The sequence below is a fragment of the Strongylocentrotus purpuratus genome, unplaced genomic scaffold (genome assembly GCF_000002235.5).
Source record: "Strongylocentrotus purpuratus isolate Spur 01 unplaced genomic scaffold, Spur_5.0 spur5_contig_838, whole genome shotgun sequence".
Lineage (NCBI taxonomy): Eukaryota > Metazoa > Echinodermata > Echinoidea > Camarodonta > Strongylocentrotidae > Strongylocentrotus > Strongylocentrotus purpuratus.
This window is the reverse complement of record NW_022145544.1, coordinates 1,279,650-1,298,075: the sequence shown is the minus strand read 5'-3', so window position 1 is coordinate 1,298,075 and position 18,426 is coordinate 1,279,650. Positions and strand designations below refer to the sequence as shown.

The window sequence follows — 18,426 nt, the reverse complement described above, 5'->3', positions numbered from 1 at the left end:
AGGTCCCATTTGCCGGCCCAAAAAAATGAAAAGGTTAAAATGAACGGCATTTGAAAGACGATATATTATTTAGAACTTCCCTAAAAAAAAGAGGGCTTGAAAATGTCTTTAAGTGGGAAAATAACGACTATTAGTTGTTAAATCAACTGAGGAGCTATAGAGCCAGTAAGTAATAGTCTGATTTTTCAGACCATTGTCCCGAATGGTCGTACGTTTTATGCTGCGCAAAGATTAAATCAGTTTAATTTTGGCCATCACAAGAAGTGGGTATGATGTAGACAAAATGCTCATGTACCCTTTACAGCTCATTTTATGTATGGTATTACCAAAGATGAAAAAAGCCAGTCAGTCACTCAATAGTGTCTGACAGTGAAGTCTAGCAAGTAAACGGGTTTCCTTGCATAATTTGAATATTAGGACACTGCTCAAGTTTAAATTTCACAGATATGACATACATAACATATTCATAATTCCTGCAAAGTTCTACAGAATTTGATGTTGGCTGCAAAAAGGACATATAAGATTTTTCTTTCGTTTTTCTTTCATTCTTGTTTCTTCTTTTTCTTTAATTTTTTTCTTTCTTTTAAAATATATACATATATATTTTTTTAAAAGCTATACAGCTCTTCGTGGTCGACAGCCAACAGCAATGAAGCAGAGTACACGCAGTTTCCAGGGATTATATCGGCTCGAGCAGACGATTTCTTTCAATTGTTGAACCTTTACAAAATGTCTACTCAACTATTATATTGGGGTGCAATATTTAATAAAAGGCGTGTGAAACTTAAATACAAGCTAGCAAAGCACTGGGATTATGCTGTTCATTATTTTTTAAAATATTAAATCATTGTTAAATTCATCAGCCATATCCTAATCAGGGGCGCAAACATTACGATATCCTGAAACAACATTTGCAAGGTGGAACGAATGAGCTTTAGAGACTTTTGCATTTCAAGCACTCAAAAAAAAAGTTTTTTTAATGCACCTTACCCTGCATATTGGGACGTATAGGTCCCTTTTCTAACACCCATTTCTTCGAAAAAAGTTGCGATGCGCCATCAGGGTCCAGTTTCAGAGGTTGATGGACACGGGTGAGTAGCACTTGTGTATGAGAGTGACCCCCCCCCCCCCCACCCCCGGAACTCCCCCTTTCCCCGGTAGCTCCCTTCCCCATTTATTACCCCACCTTGTTCAATCGCATTTCGATTTCAGCCACTTCAGCTCCAACTTTAATGGATGAGGACCGGAGGGGTCCGCTCATTTCATATTTTTGACCGCTCTCGACTGCCATGGACTGCTCACGTTTTTTTTGCTTTTTTTTGGGGGGGGGTTGGTTTTTTTTTTTAATTAAAAAAAAAATCTTATATAATTTTTTTAAATATCCGTTTGTGTTTTAATTTGGGAAAGGGGGTTATTAAGAAAAGATTTTTTTTCGTTCAAAATAACTGAGTTGTGTATATTGTATATATATGTTATGTTATGTTATGTAAGTAATTTGAAATAATTTGTATTTGTATGATGTACATGTACATGTATTTGGTTCCCCTGGGAACCAAATTTTTTGCAAGCATTGCTTCTTTTTGGTTCCCCAATATTTCACGTTATGTTAATTACAAACAAATTGTTGATTATGTAATATTTTATTGTACTTTAGTCTTCAATTTATTCCTTTAATTGTATTTAGTTTTTTAATGTATTGTTTGTTTGTATAACTAGATCCTACTTGTTCAAATTTATTTGTGAATTATGGAAATAAATTCAAATCAAATCAAATCAAATGTTTATGTAATGAATGACGACAATAAAAAATACTACAAAAAAAAAAAAAAAAAAATACGCTTTGTTCCGCTAAGACATATAGAGGGCGCGCTCGCGCTACAGCATAAATCACGAAATAATTGAACGTTATTTCCGGTCATTTGTTGTGGCAAATTTCAATCATTCGAGATATCCTACATTTTCAGGCCTCTTCCGGCTTCCAATGCTGATGCATGAGGTATGTTATCTTTTATTTCCTTAGAATAATAATTCTACTTGAAAATTGTTATTCGTAGATAGGTAGAACAAGGTGTATGATGCATGAAATAAGGATATTACAAAGTCTGAGTCTGAGTGACTCTTCGCCGGGTTCGCCGGGTTCGCCGGCTGCTTGGCATGGCTTGCTTGTCTGTTTGTCGGCGGTGCCCGGTTGGGTCACTCCCCCGCAGAGGGTGACGCGTCTATGACCGTTACCACAAATGCAAATAACCCCTTTTGCGGTCAATTTCCACTCCAGCAAATCATAGAGAGTCAATACTAATGCGTATTAACCTCTAGCACTCCACTACGTGTTAATTATATAGGCAGCATTTGAATACATGAATAGTCAATACCAGAGTCAGACTAGAGCCGACAGAGATGCCAAGTTCAAAGATCAGCAATGCATAACATTTGCATCATGAATCAGCGCGCGAGCGTGCAGGCGAGGGTATAACACACGTATAAGGTATAGACCTAGCGTTTTTCAAAATCTAGCGCGCGCGTCGTGCGTGAGAGCATTTCTAGACCCTCAAAATGTGTGATGTCACGCCTAGATCTAATGCGTGATAGACCCTACTTGGTAGCTCTGCATTAATACACTCACTCGCAGCACACAAATGCACACAATCATGCTGATGCAGCTGATCGGCAAGTTGGACAGGAGACTTAGCTGTAGGCCTACTAGAGTACTAGACTCACAATTTGTATATTTAGATTATTCTTCCTAACATCAGAAAGTTGAAAAATTGTATTTTACTGCTATTAAGGTGTCATCAATCGTCACTAAAGTAGGGTAGCAATTTTCTGCCTAGAATTCGGTCACACAATTTGTGCGTGGTATCTCCGTTGACAAGGAGCAAAGCGTATTTGCGCACTATTTTCACACAATTGCGCAACAAAGCACTGGGTGTCAATTCGTTGACCGAATACTGGGAGAACAATACCGCATGGCAAGGGTATCGTATAAATACCTCTTGCACATAGGCAAGTGCATCATTTGGAAATCAGCTGTGATGGAGCGAACACGGAAGAGCTCCTCTTCACACACATACTAAATTCATTACGACAGCACACGTAGTTGTTTCGCAATAGACTTCTACATATGGCTATGCATGTTTAAAGCTACACCTATAACGCAATGCGCAACACTACGTGCTAGACAGAAATAACCGTCTGGTATGGGTCATTCTTTAATAAAACTGACATTTGTCAACGTCAGATGTAATCTCAGCGGAACAACCGTCGATATCAGGGACGAAAGCTTTTGAGTTTTGCGCAACGCCGGCTGCCACGACTCTTGACTATTTGACTTTTGTGAAAAGTGAAATTTTCAGGCTCTGTGTTTTGCTGGTGTTTTGCTGGCAATCTTGCTTCTAGACTACTACTAAGCTAAGCCATGGTGTTTGAACGGTTTTCAATGTTCCCTTTTGGATTTTTTTTCACCATTATGGTTGGATAATTGAAAAAATCCACTACTAAGAAAAACACATTTCAAATTTCAATCAAGGCATTTCTATCAAAAGATACAGGCCCCCAAAATCTAGGCAATATATTCATCCAAAATTCCAATTTTTTTTCCATTCTGACAAAAATTGGTACACGCCTAGTTATAATTTTTGCTCAACAGCTGCATAGCACAATATGCAAAGCGTGGAGGGGAGGGTATTTTCAAACTGTAACTGCTGTTTCCTGTTTTTCTTTATTTAGATCTAAATGTATGATTAAAAAATCAGTCATAAGAAAGTATAGATAGTTCTTTCTTATGACATTTGTCAACCTTCCCCATACTCAGACGGTATCCCTTAAGGCTTGCACAAGGGGGAGGGGGAGGGGGAGGGGAGAAAACTAGCGATTTTTGCCAGAATCGGTTGAAAAACTTTCCTGTTTTTCTTTATTTAGATCTAATTGTCTGATTCATAAATCAGTCATAAGAAAGTATAGATAGTTCTTTCTTATATTAATTGTCATTACGTACTTCAAATGGCGAAATTTTGGTATGAAAGTATGATGCACACATGTTACACTTGCAATTACAATGAAGGATAACGGACCAATGATAGTTGGTTAAAAACGATTAATATCTGATATTCTTTCATTTTCTTGTTGCAGAGATCCACCAACTTCTTCATCGTCGTGATCTAACAAAATTCCACCATGGTAAGAATGTGAACTGTACACTTGACATTTTATTTACTACTTGTAGAGTGCATTCATCAATTCAGTGGGTGTGTAATTGGGTTTTTACAGACGTGTATCAATCAGATATGATTATTTATGTCTGGGGACTGACTTTTAACATCACCATCCAAAAGATGTGACTCAGTTTCAAGCCTTCGTCCTCGGCTGAATCAGTTTGTAATTTACATTATTAGCTGGTTTACAGGCCCACGCCACAACGCTCTGTCATTTTAATGAGTCTACATGTATGTGTCTGGAGACACAAGCTGATACCATTGTTCTATTTCCATTATTACAGATAAAGCTTTATCTATGCAATCTTTATGCAATGATGTTGCATTAATAATGATATTCAGATTGATATTCTGGGGGGCATTTCACAAAACTTGTCATCAGTGACAAATGACATTTTTTGTTATAAGCTACTGAAATCCTTGCTTCTGATTGGTTATCAGCAGATTTGTCACTGATTTTTGTCATTTGTCATTGAAAAAAGGCTTTGTGAAATGCCCTCCAGATCATCCGAAGCTAAGTTGAAATATTTAAAAAGGGGTCCAGCTGTGTATATCTAAATTGGAGAGGGGGGGGGGGGGGGCAGAGTTTAAATTGGAGAGCTCATGTGTACAAAATAATAATTGTTTCTTGGTAACGCTCATGCCTGTCAGACTTCTACCTCCTGTTACTCCAGTTGTTATTATGCTGCATTATTGTAGAGCGCTTAGAGACTTCTGACAAAGTAAGTGTTAGGCGCTATATAAGCACTGTAATTATTATTATTAAGAAGGGACAGGTACTAGTACTACTATAAAAATATACAGTCAAACCTGTTTATAACGACCATTCAAGGGAAACACAAAAAGTGGCATTTGTAGACAGGTGGTCTTTGTAGACAGGTTCCTTTAGTACATGATTCAATGAGAAACCTTTTTCAAGGGAACAACAAATGTGGCCTCTGTAGACAGGTGGTCTTTGTAGACAGGTGGTCACTAAAGCAGGTTTGACTGTATTTAGGTTCAATATTGAATTGGATACTACCGGTAATCATGCAGTTGTTGAGGAAAATCAGGAAAATTGTATTCATGTGTGTAATTTTGTTTGTTTGTTTTGTTTTGCTTTGTTTATTTTTTCAGCCTCTGCTAGGTCCTCAGCTGGTGTTTACCCTGGTCATGTCCAGTATCATGCAGAAGGTCATTGTACCCTATCACTCCTTTGCTCAATGGCTCCTTGCTAGAGGGTTAGTACTTAGCTAAGCTCCCCCTCTTTCAAGAAAATAGGATAATTTGCATGATAATATAGAGATATCGACTGCTTTGAGAAACTGTCTGTTTATTATCGCTTGTAAAATGATTTAGGAATCGCAGACAAAAAGCACTGTATGGTGTCCGCGCTCGCACAAAGAAAATTTTAAGACGTAAACTAATGGGGATGTGTGCACAATTGATTTATGTGGCCTGTTACCCGGGGCAACGGATATCACTCATGAACTATTGGCCATTTGCTTGTCTCTTTAAGGGAATATCCAAAATCACGACTGCAATTTCGACTAATCAGATGGCTAGATTTCTAAAGAGAGGGATATATAATCATCTGTATAGTGCCTTTTCCACTGGATTCTAGGTGCTTCTGGATCTCATCCCACAGTCCATACCATTATTAGAATAAATTGAGTGATTAATTCAGTGCACCTAATAAGTGGTGGCTGCAGTGTAACCTGTATTTAGAAATCCATGAAGTTACAATGAGCAGTTGTGGGGGGGGGGGGGGGATATGTTGATGGAGAGCCATTATCTATTAAAACTCTTAAGTGCAGCAGTTACAGATTTGTATGACTAATATAGAATATCTGATTGTCAATCAAACAGTATAAGCATTGAAAAGAATTCATGATGTTGATTAAAGATCCAAATAAATCAATTCAATTCAATTCAATTTAATCTTATTTTAGATTCAAGTACTAACCCGGTGATTGGTTCTTATTGGCAAGCTTTGCGAGAATTTGTTATCTTGACCTCCCTTAATTTGACTGTTAGGCCTTTAAAAAAAAAATGTTGTATTGCCCTTTGCAACCGACCCAAAAATCTTGATATCTACCGTCAGCTTTTTAAAAAAGGTTTTTTTTTTTACAGTTTTTTAGAAGATTTTTTTTTCAAGCATTCAAAACTGAAAGAGGGAGTAAACAACAACAACAAATTTTTTAAAAGAAAAGATTTCCGACCGACCAACCCATGTTTTGACACCTAGAGGGCAATACAACACCTTTTTTTAAAGGCCTTAAAGGGACTGGGTAACATTGTTCAGATGAGAGATAGTGGTGCTAAGGTAGTGACTTCAATGCTAGATGTACAATTAAAGAGAATCTGAAAATTTGAGTGAAAATGGACCATTATTCATGGTACAATGGTACAAATTTGGAAAACTGATCTGATTGATTCCTTAATTCTCCCAACTATATTATTACAATTTAATTACATTTTAGGTGAATGGAAATTGTCACAAAGCAATAAAATGGCTCTACATTCCATTCCAGACATTTAAGTGTTGACAGATTTTTTTATAGCCTGTTTTATGTCTTTTTTTCATGGAAAAACAGTTGGGAAAATTCAAGAATGGTTGGGAGAATTTACTGTTAATCACTGTTAGAGGGTGTCGTACATCGACGCCTTCAAAGAAAACCATAGATATCTTTGTGGTTGGAGAATTTTTCAGGATTTTTTTGCATGTCAGAGGGTTAGTACAGAAGAAGGAATATAGTAAGTAACATTTTATACAAAAATTAAGCAATTTTTTTCATCAACCTTCAACAATGTTTTCAAGTCACTTTAAGTTCATATGATCTTTCTACACAGAAATCTGAAGTACTTCAATTATCCATCCGACGATGACCTGAAGAAAGCTGCAGGGATTATCCAGAGTAGAGGAAGACATAAGAGAAACAGGTATTCCAAGAAATTTGGATCGATCATCCTCTAGCCATTTTGTGATAAAAATGCTTATTCCAATGTACGAATGTTTGATGTATCCATAGATATCTTACCTCTTCACAGTACAAGTTTGATCAAATATTCTGATCATCTGAGGGTTGTTTCACAAAGATCCTAAGTTGAACTTATCTCTAAGTTGGACTTACATGTACATTGTAACAATTATGGAAAGCTGTTAGCATCTTTGAAAATATTTTGTAAGATAGTTAAAAGGCATAAAATGTTGATTCAAATAATTCATATTTTCTATTATCAAGGAGATTTCATGTTTTTGATGTGGAATTTATGAAAAGTCCAAAACTTGAATTTCTGCTTTTGAATATATTTCATTTTAAGGCTACAAATGGCTCTTCCTAATTTTTAAGTCCAACTTAGAGTTAAGTTCTACTTAGGATCTTTGTGAAACACCCCCAGGTTTGATCATGTTCTGACTGGGGAAAAAAAAGTTAAGTTCTTTGCAGATGACAGCCCACACATGTCAGATTTGCATGATTTCACTCTATTCATTTAAAAAAAATACATATTGAAAGAATGCCTCAATATGATAATTTCTTTATAGAAACCCAAAAAATATTTTGTGATCACATCTAAGCAGTAAATGAAACAAGATATGAAAAGATATGTTAAATATAATTCATCCTTTTAAAAACAACAGACCCGAAAACTTCAACAAGAGGAACGGTGCTGCCTTGGGCGACCAGACATTCACTGTGCCCAAGAACATTGACATAGACCTCGGCAGTGAGACCCTCCAGCCGTCCCACCTCCTCACCATCCGCTACTACGGAGAGTTCAAATGGCTTCTAGATTTCACTGTCATGGCGACGGTGGTGTACACGGTGACTGAAGCGTATTATGCTCTGGTCGACACCAAGGGCGATCTTAATCTGAGTCTCATTTGGATGGTCATGGGTCTTCTCTTCACGTTGTATCCTTTTGAACATCTGTGGAAACTGGCTATTATTGTGACAGAATCGGTGGAATTAAAAAAAATCAAGGATTGTCATATACATGTAAGCACTTTGGTTCTAGCATACATTTTGAAGCAAGAAGAACATTGGAATTAAAGTTGCTTTTCACAGAGATTAATGGCTAACTTTGTAAGTAATATATCTAATCAAGTTCAAAATTTCCTAGAAATCTATGGTTATAGTTGGTTCATTATTATTTTGTAATACCTAAAGGTGACCTCATATTTGCACCCTTCTAATCATATCTTAAAGGAGGCAAGATGAATTACCATGACTAGCCTTCATTATTTGATATAGAACTTTTCACATCATGAGAAAATATTGAAGTCCAATACATTGCTTCAAACTTGTGAGCAAAAGTCTAAAGGGCGTACTTGTAAAGCAGTATTTCCACTGAATATACGTACCATGCATTTTGAAAAAGACATTAATAAATGAATATATATTAATTGTCCTTGACGAATGCCCTTCAGACATGTGTTGTTCTCACTGACCTCTCTCTACTTCAAGTCCGATGATGCCGGGGAGATGGTCCTGTGTGTTACCTTTGGTTTCTTATTCCTTATAGTAGCCATGGCGGTCATTGTGATTGATGAAAACTACCTGGAGTTTGGAGTGGACGATGGTAAGTATCGGTCAAGTCCAGGTGTTCTGTCCCATGCATGTAATAATAACAGCCAAAAAAATACACTGGGGGCGGAGGGCGGATTCACCCCGAAAACACAATAAACAGCCCCCAAAATAGGCTCAAAATCCGATTTCGGGGGCGACATCAAAAAGTGAAATGATCTCAAATCGCCCCCGAAACAATTACGAGCGGCCGCGCGCTCTCGTCTAGCTTCATATTCATTGAGTGCATTTCTTGGTCCGCGCGCTGAATCTCCGTGTAAAATTGTATACACAAAAATCAGTCGTAAAAAAACTCGAACCTGGCTTACCATGTCGCACAGAAGTACGCCAAAACACATACATTTTCCCAGTTGCGAGATCGAGACGGAGCGTAGGGGTCGAGTTTTTGATGGTCGATTTTGTTTTGGTAGATCATATTACCTGAATCTAGACCTAAACATCGCGAAACTGCAATCAATTTCCATCACGAATTCACGATTGCCGCAATTTTATAAAGTTTCCATTAATAGAGGTATGAAATTAAAGCCTATTTTGTGATTATTCTTGCCATGTTTACATAATTTTGATAATCATTTCTTCAAAGTAAAGAAAATCAAACAAAATCACTGTGACTGACACGCATACAATACAGTGCATTGCCGCTGTGCGGTGTAAGTGAGTTGAGCTGAGCTGAGCTAGCCAAACTCGAGTCAAAGAGATTTGACACTTTGAAATTGTTATCTGTTGGTTTGCATCATTATTGCTGCGATTTCAATATAGTTTTGTGAATAGACGTACGAAACCTGAGCTTAGAATTAGTAAAAGTATTACTATTGTCTACGTTTTTAAACAACTGTCTGATTTTCTTGTGAAAACTTTACTTTGAAAAATGATTATCGAAATTCATGGCCAGAAATAATCACAAAATCAAATCAATGCATGAAAACTTAGTTATTGAACTAGAAATAGGGGGTTTCTTTTTTAATAGGCAATTATGAAGCAGGAAGCCCGAAACCTTAGCCTACTCAACAAATCTCAACAAACTGTAGGCTTATCCTTTTAAGAATTAATGAAAAAGTAGCCCCAGAAAAAAGAGCCCCCAAAATGGAAAAAAAGAGTCCCCGAAAGTTGAAAAAGTAGCCCCCGAAAATTTCCAACAAATTTGAAATGGAGCCCCCGAAATGAAAAACTTAATTTTTTGCCTGAATAATAATGATATTCCGCTTTTATATAGCGCATAGCACGTAAACCATCTACGATGACTCTAAGCGCTTTACAGATTACCCCGGCCATGCATCTTAGATTTGTAAAACTAGAAACATTGTTAAACGATGCCTTTAAGCAATTAAAGTTGTTAACTTGAGAACAGTTGCTGATTGTTTTTAATCGTTTATAGATTATAGCATGCAGTGTAAGCTTTATTTAAGATTAACTTAAAGCATTGTTAACCTGAGAACATTACCTGATGTTGAATCTCCTCTCCTCTCTAGCCTATGATGATTTCCTTCAAGGAGCCCATGAGCACCTAGCCTACAGTGAGCTTGAATCCCAGGGTCCCATGTCACGCACCACCTTTGAGTTCCTCCTGGCCTTCGTAGCAGCCCTGCTCGGAGCGTTCATGACATTCCCTGGTCTACGACTGGCGAAGATGCATATTGATGCTCTCAAGTATAATGCTCATCTACCACATATGCAGTGAGTATTCTGTTCTATTTTATACTGTTTTCACACTGGCAAAATTTTGCCTAACCCCTGACTATAGGTTTCACTATTAACATGACTGACAAAGCAAGCGGACAAAATATACAGCTCCTCAGGTAGACAAAAGAAGATCCCTTCACTGCTATTATGTAAAAATGTGTAGAACAGGTGTCACATGCATATTCACCTTTTTACATAATGGCAGTGAAGGGATGTTCCTTTATCTACCTGACAAACTGTATATTTTGTCCGCTTTCTTTGTCTGTCATGTTCATAGTGTTTGGTTAAAGGGGGGTCTTAGCCCCACCTATAGTCCGGGTTTAGCTTATTTCACTTTCTGTTCAGACACAAATTTACCAAAGTGGGCTAGCCCCACCTATAGTACAGGGTTAGCTGGCCCTGCAAATAAGTAGGGTTAACGCGCAATTGCGGTGCCAAGCAATTGAATAAGAACAGAAACAACAAATAGTCGGATACTGCGCAATGGAGCAAATTTATGAATATTCATGCTATACAGCTAGTATGGGGCTAACAAATTGCAGTGAGAACACCATGAATTTTCTTATTCCGGGATAGGTGCTTAGTACAGGACTAAAAAAGCATGTGTGAAAAGCCAATAAAGTTTGTCTGGGGTAAAGGATAGTATGGGGCTAACCAAAGTACGGGGTTAAGCAAAACAAGTGTAAAAAGAGTACGATAGAGTGTGAATAAATGTTGGTTTGGTCATCAGTCATTTGTATCTCTCATTGATTTGCAAGCATTACATTGTCAGAATTCTGAGAAACCAAGCTTGTGATTCCTTGCATAAGCTTGAAAATCACCTGCGATAATGAATGAAAGGAGATTTGAAAAGTGTTTTATGTTTAATGAAAAGAATGTGTATGTATATAATTATTAGTGTAAATTTGTTAACACCCCATGCATGTATTGCAATTAACATGCATTTCAATGGGATGTCGATGAACTTTTAGTCTACTTATGAAACGATGCCTAGGTGTGCAAATGCTCTTATTCTGGGTAAAGAAGATCATAAGGAGAATCATAACTAATTTTTATTTTGTGTCCATCCTTTGTATTTCAGGATTCTTCTGCATACCAGTTTCCTGTTCCCTCTACTTATTGCCCTACTGTGGGTGAAGCCAATAGCAAGAGATTATGTTAGGAGTCCTACACTGGGCAAGAAAGTCAATATGACTGGGGATGCATTGTAAGTAAAACAACAAACTCATTTGATTTTCTAATTTTGACTGAATTGTCTCATTATACCTCATTGATCAGGCTGCATTTTTTATGATCTATTATAATACTTGTGTATTTCATGTTATTTAAAATAAATATAATAAGCCTTTTCCTTCCCAATTGTTCTCAAATGAGCATGTGTTGTGTTTGACTTTCTGTTGTCCCCAAATCAATGTCACATTACACCTTTTCATCTGCCATGTTATTCCACTAAGTCTGTAAAATTCAGTTTAAAAATGTATTAACGAAAAAGATATTCCCCATATATCAGTACTGTATAAGTAGTTCTTCCTGCTCTATTAAGAACGGTTCTAACATGATGAAGCGGATCCTAATCTATGATTGGTTGATAGCGTAGACGTGACCAGGCATTTATGTTGCCTAACACGTAATTTTATTAATGACCGGTCATTAGTAATATTCTTACTACCTGAATATGTAACAGACTTATAATAGCTATTGGGCATCTCTCTCTTCCTCTCTCTCTTTTTTCTCTCTCTCTCTCTCTCTCTCTTTCTCTCTCTCTCTCTCTCTCTCTCTCTCTCTCTTTCTTCTCTCTCTCTCTCTCTCTCTCTTCTCTCTCTCTTTCTCTCTCTCTTTCACTCTCTCTCTCTCTCTCTCTCTCTCTCTCTCTCATTCAGAATGAGTGATGAAACATTTGACATTGTTCGGATCAGCTTCATCCCCCTGTTTGCCCTGATCCGCCTGGCTCTGATGACGCAGTATCTACAAGCGTATCTCAATATGGCTCATGAGAGAATAGAACAAATGAGGAAAGAGGCTGGAAGGATCAACAGTCTTGATCTACAGAAAAAGGTGAGAGGGAGAGGAAGAGATTGGCAGAGATGTTTGTAAGTGGTTGATTGTAGGGCTTGCACTCCTCTTGAATCAATCATATATCTTTATGACAAGGGTTTAAGAGGGAGAGCTGGAATATATAAGAAAAAGGAGGAAGAAGTGAGTGTTTAGATGTAGGTAGTTGCTTTTGGCATGAGTTGCAAATTAAAGTTGCATGGATGATGGAAGTTAGGAATAAACAAGTTGGTAATAGACCTGGGGGGTGTTTCACAAAGATCCTAAGTTGAACTTATCTCTAAGTTGGACTTAAAAATTATGGAAAGCCATTAGCATCTTTGAAAACATTTTGTACAAGTTAGTTTGAAAGGCATTAATTGTTTATTCAAATCATTCATATTTTCTATCATCAAGGAGATTTCATGTTCTGGATGTGGAATTTATAAAAAGTCTAAAATACTTGAATTTCTGCTTTTGAATATATTTCATTTTAAGACTCCATTTGCTGTCCATAATTTTTAAGTCCAACTTAGAGTTAAGATCTACTTAGGATCTTTGTGAAACACCCCCCAGGATAATATTCTATTTAATTATTTATTCATAACTTTGTCACCTTCTGCCAAAAAAAAAAATCCACTTTGCTATGATCTGGTCTGATCTGATTTACTTCAGTTTCCAAGCATACCCTCTTAATATTTCAGTATGCAAGTAATGGTGTTCCATAGCAATGCTTTAAATATTCTATTGCAAAAGTGTTTATGTTTTGCTTGTGTTCTTCTTTGTAATCTTAACTCTGTGAAATTAATCTTTATTATTCAATTTTTATAGGTAATCCGAGTCTTCTATTATCTGTGTGTTGTGGCACTCCAGTACATCGCACCAGTTATTCTTCTCTTCTGCTTCAGTTGCCTATTAAAAACATCAGGTAAGAATCTTAGAACATATCTTTTCCTCATTAAGTTGTTGTTGTTGTTGTTTGTTTTTTTGTTTTGTTTTTTTGGGGGGAGGGTCTAGCCTACACCTACATCCAATGCTTGTAATAAGTTCATTTGTATGAATGCAGAAAAAGAAGATAAAAGAATGGCAAAAGTTTGAAATACATCAGACCAATAATAAGAAAGTCATGAATGTTTGAAATATGAGATCACTACAGTTTTGCAAATCTCAAATTGGCAGTTTGGTCAGTGGATTGTGACATCGCAAATAACTCTCCCATTTGTCTTGTGAAAAACTAAAAATAGAAAGAATTTATTGAGTCCAGTTTGGAGTAACATATTTCAAATTTTATATGTGATACTGAGAATTGACGGTTATAATACGTCCAAAACACCATAGGGCCTGTATTGTAAGATCAAAAATTAAAGAGCCCCCCCCCCTACTACCCATCCTCTCGAACCGGCGCTATAGTTCTCTTTAGAACTATAAGCTCAAGAAAGATTACCGACAGTCCTTTTTAGGGCTACAAAACACTCAAGAAAGAAAGATTCAATGTTAGTGTAGTCCATGGATGGTGCCAAGTCTAAAATGAATAAAATTTCCAAATGATGTTCACTGTAATCTTAATGCCCCATTTCTTTTTTTTTACTCTTTTTTTTTTTTTACTCTTTTCTAATTTTGTTTTACTCTGATCGTGCATGATAGTAAGTTTTAGTATGTTCTTTGTTTTTTGTTCTGTTCTTCTGTTCTCGTTTTCCTGTATGTGTGTTTTTAGGGGTAGGCTTTTATATAAGGAACTTCCCTCCTTTCTGCCTATCCCAAATGCTCTTATAAATTGCCATTGTATTTGTTATCACTTTCTTGTTTTTTTTTTAATAACTCCGTTCTGTATTTGTATGTTTTAAATGTTTTTATGAGGAGTGTTGAATAAACTTTGAATTGAATTGAATTAACAATTGAATGACTTTTTTCTCCTTCAGCTGGGTACTCGTATGGGGTATTCGACCACTTCCAATCAAACGCTACAAATGCAAGTGCAACAGCCATGCCAAACTCTCCACCATCACCCTCATCATCATCCTCATCATCGTCATCATCAACGATCGCAGACGACGTAGCAGCGTTTGTGAACCCTGTGCGTGAAGCTAAAGCCCAGCTCGCGTTCGCTTTATCAGTCCTTAAACACGTCTTCTCTCCCGTCTTCTTCAAAGGCATCTTTTCCTTCTTGATTTGGTGGGTTTGTGTGACCTGGTTCATCACCAGTTCCTTTGGTCTTGCCTTCCACTCCTATGTCTCTACTAACAGCTAGTCATCCTGTACCTCAATAGTTAAGTCCATATATTTATTCAATGTTTTTTTGTTGTTGTGCTGAGCCAAATTTTCAGGTAGGTTTCAGATCGTTGATATGTTATGATTCATCATTCATGAATTGTTATTCTATGTCTTCTACTGTTATTACGATCTGTAACAAAACATTAAATGATAGAATTATTATTAACCTGTGATGTGATAAACCACTACGGCAAAAATAAACCATTGAATGTTGTTAAAAAATGGCAAGTGAGGGTACCTGAATGTTGCTTCATGCAATATCAGCATTATGATGTAGTAAAAAGTTAACTTCTTTTCTAGACTTCAATTAACCCAATGGCCCAAATTCACAAAGGAGGTTTGTCGACATGTGCGTCACATGAAGCATTTTGACACGTTTTTACAGAGCAAGGTTTGGAAAAACACGTCATATGACGCACATAAACCTAGGTTTTTTGACAAACCTTCTTTGTGAATTCGGGCCAATTAGTCTGTTACATGGAAGGCAGAGAAGATTATACATTAGATTAAGTGTATACATACAAACTATATACTGAAATATATTTTGCCTGCCCAAGGCATATAAGATATTTAAAAGTCGCTGTAAGATGTATTATTTTCATTGGAGCTGAGCCTTTCTTTCTTTTGACAGTTCTGGGCCCTGTTTCATAAAACTTGATATCAATAACAAGTTACAAGCTACTTTTATAAGCTACTGAAATCAGGCATCTGATTGGCTGAGATCAAACTTGATACCAATACCAAGTTACAAGCTACTGTTATAAGCTACTGAAATCATGGCACCTGATTGGCTGAGAGCAAATTTGTCATAGAAATTTAGCAGTTGCTATAGATAACAAGTTTTATGAAACGGGGCCCCTGTGGTTTTTCTGGGTGGGACAGTTTGAATAGTTGGGGGAAAAAGACTGCCATCCCCTCTTCATGGTATGGTGTTGTGACAATTATATGTTCTGTGCGCTGTCACTAGAAGGTATATGGTATCGGTCAAGCGGTTAAACGATTTCAGACCGACCCATTCTTTTCCATTTAGGGTAATGTCATTTCTTTTTTGGTCTGTTGTCCAGCTGGTCTCCCTTTTGTTGGTGTGACTTATGTGTGTTTTGGGAATGTGTAAATCCGATAAATCTGTTAACTAACATATTCAAATTTTATGCATACTTTTTAAACAAAGGTTGTTCTTGACAACCTGAAAGCTTGCCCAAGGCTTTCCGACATAGCAACAGATATTGTATGCAGAATGGATTTTCAGTGATGTAGTTCATTCATTAATAACGGTTTAATGGAATAGCTCGTCACTAGGTCCCCAGGAAAGATATATCCGTATATTTGAATATCTTAGTAGAAAAGTAAACTGGTCTATAGGAGTTCATATCAGAGATGAGTGTATTTTTTCTAAACCTGATTTATTATTCTCCAATCTCATTTTACTATGTGAGATCATGTATTCACAGTTGTGCAAGATTTTTTTTTTTTTGTACAACTCTGTAATTATGGGTGAAGGTTAGATGACATAACTTCTTGTGGTATTTTCTTGATACTTGTTGAAGCTAGAGTGAAGTGTATAGCAAACAGTTAGTTAAATGATCTGCAGTGAATTTAGCAATGTAGATTTTGTCGGTGTGCAATATATATTTAGCTCAAAAACAGTAAATTGGTCACTTCTTTACCACACAGCATTATACTTGCACAGATGCAGGTTGTTGTTTTTTGCCAAAATATTTTTTGATATACACTTACTGGACATATTATTAACTTTCTAAGCCCTTTTGCTACGAACTTTGTGAATCATCACTACGAACGCATTTAGAGGTTGGAATCGTATCCAAAGTATTTAAAATCAATTTGAAGATATTTGCATGGTGCTTTTTTTTCTGTTGATATAGACTGCTAATATCGTGCATTGAATTTGCATATATTTTGGCTTTCTGGGGAAAGTGGACTACCTCCATGTTCTACTGTCTTTATGAATTACATTTTGACTGGTCAAAGCCAAACGAAATGGCCGAAGAATGTAAGTGAGGTCTAGAAAAAGTTTGAAATTATGTATAAAAGCATAACAAGTTCAACAAATGATAAAAACAATAAAAAAGAAATCTTGGTGCCCAGAGACACTTGCTACGGTACAGGATACCAGTATTTACCTCTTGTATTTAAAATTGTATGAATTACAATTCTCGCTACCCCAAATAGCGATTCTGCCGAGATCCGGGGAAAATCCTGAAAACGCGCATTGCATTATGGGATAGCTTTTCGACATTACAGCTTCCTGTGCAGGCGGCGCGATAGCGCAAACGTAAAACGCCGTCGCCACACAACGTGTATGCACCGAATATGTCGTCTGCTCGGTCTTGTTTTTTTTTCGCAAATATTTCAATGTTTATTTGAACATTTCATTCGTTGTTTTTTGCGTCTTTTGACATCAGTGACGATGGTTTTCTTTTGTGAGGCTGCACAGTGCTGGGCTCATGATTCCAAGCGTAAGAACCCTGAAAAATGGGGGTGGATGAAGGCCGTGACTTGGGATGGGACTCTATACCGGAAGTTGTAGTGACGACCCGAGAGAGTGAAAATTACCTCGTCTCGCGAATTTCGAGATTTTCGTACCTATTTAGGGTAGCGAGAATTGTTACTTATCATTATAGACCAGAGACCTGTTTCACAAAGATTTTGTTCAATGACAAATGACAAAAATCAATGACGAATCTGCTGATAACCAATCAGGAGCAAGGATTTCACTAGCTTATAACAAAAATTGTCATTTGTCACTAGTGACAAGTTTTGTAAAATTGGGGCCCAGGACTGTGTGCACTTTTGAACAGCAGGGTATTTTCATCATTGATCAAATACCATAGCTTCAATGTATAGATATGAATTAGAATATTCAAAGCTATGCAAAATTCTCCTATGAAAACTTTCACTTGTAATGTGAAAGGAAACCTATCAGTCTTAGTATTTTACATCATGAAATTCCTTGTCAGGGAATGTGAGATGTACTTAATTGGAAAGATTGGTTTGTTATCTGTTTTCAATAAATCTTGAGTGAAAAACTTGATTCTAGTACTGTGTGGTGCATTTATGTGAATAATTTAAGAGTCTTGCATACAATTTTGTATTTATGTGAGGTACAGGTATAGTAAGTTTAGAGGACTCTGAGACAATATTGAGCAAATGAGAATTGTTGGATTGTATATGTATTTGTTGTGGTATAAAATCAATGGGGTGGTGCTAAAAATAGGTCTCCGGTCTGTTTTAGGGCAAATCACAGGCTATATCACGTACCCGGAAAAATACCCTCCCCCCCCCCCCAGGACTATTACCGCCGGGAAGATTACCCCCTAAGGACCATAACCCCTACAAATTATCCCCCCCCCCCCCCCCCGTTCATTAAAGGGAAAGGGAAGTAATAATTTGGTTTTAATAAAAGCATATTGGGTGATTCTCTAAGGGTGTAGTTTTCAGGGGGGGGGGGGGGGTAATTGTCATGGGGGTAATTGGTTGGGGGTGATTGCCCAGGGGGTAATTGTCCTAGAATCGCATAATCACAATGAATGTACACTTTTCACTTCAGATTCATGGAACAAAAATGCATGGTTACCTTCAATTTTGAATTTTCAGTAACAATCTCAATTGTTCACTTTGACTGTGCTGTCGAATGATGATATTAC

At 37.0% G+C, this 18,426-nt stretch overlaps 1 protein-coding gene across 1 annotated transcript; it reads left to right on the top strand.

Moving 5' to 3' along the window:
* The first annotated feature begins 1,864 nt into the window (after positions 1-1,864).
* LOC585840 (transmembrane protein 161B) lies at positions 1,865-17,014 on the top strand. Its single transcript, XM_785646.5, has 11 exons — positions 1,865-1,996; positions 4,129-4,176; positions 5,328-5,431; positions 7,044-7,133; positions 7,834-8,106; positions 8,623-8,774; positions 10,249-10,453; positions 11,541-11,666; positions 12,340-12,514; positions 13,322-13,418; positions 14,410-17,014. The coding sequence occupies exons 2-11, from the start codon at positions 4,174-4,176 to the stop codon at positions 14,736-14,738; spliced, it is 1,554 nt and encodes a 517-aa protein (XP_790739.2). The 5' UTR covers positions 1,865-1,996; positions 4,129-4,173; the 3' UTR covers positions 14,739-17,014.
* Positions 17,015-18,426: the final 1,412 nt, after the last annotated feature.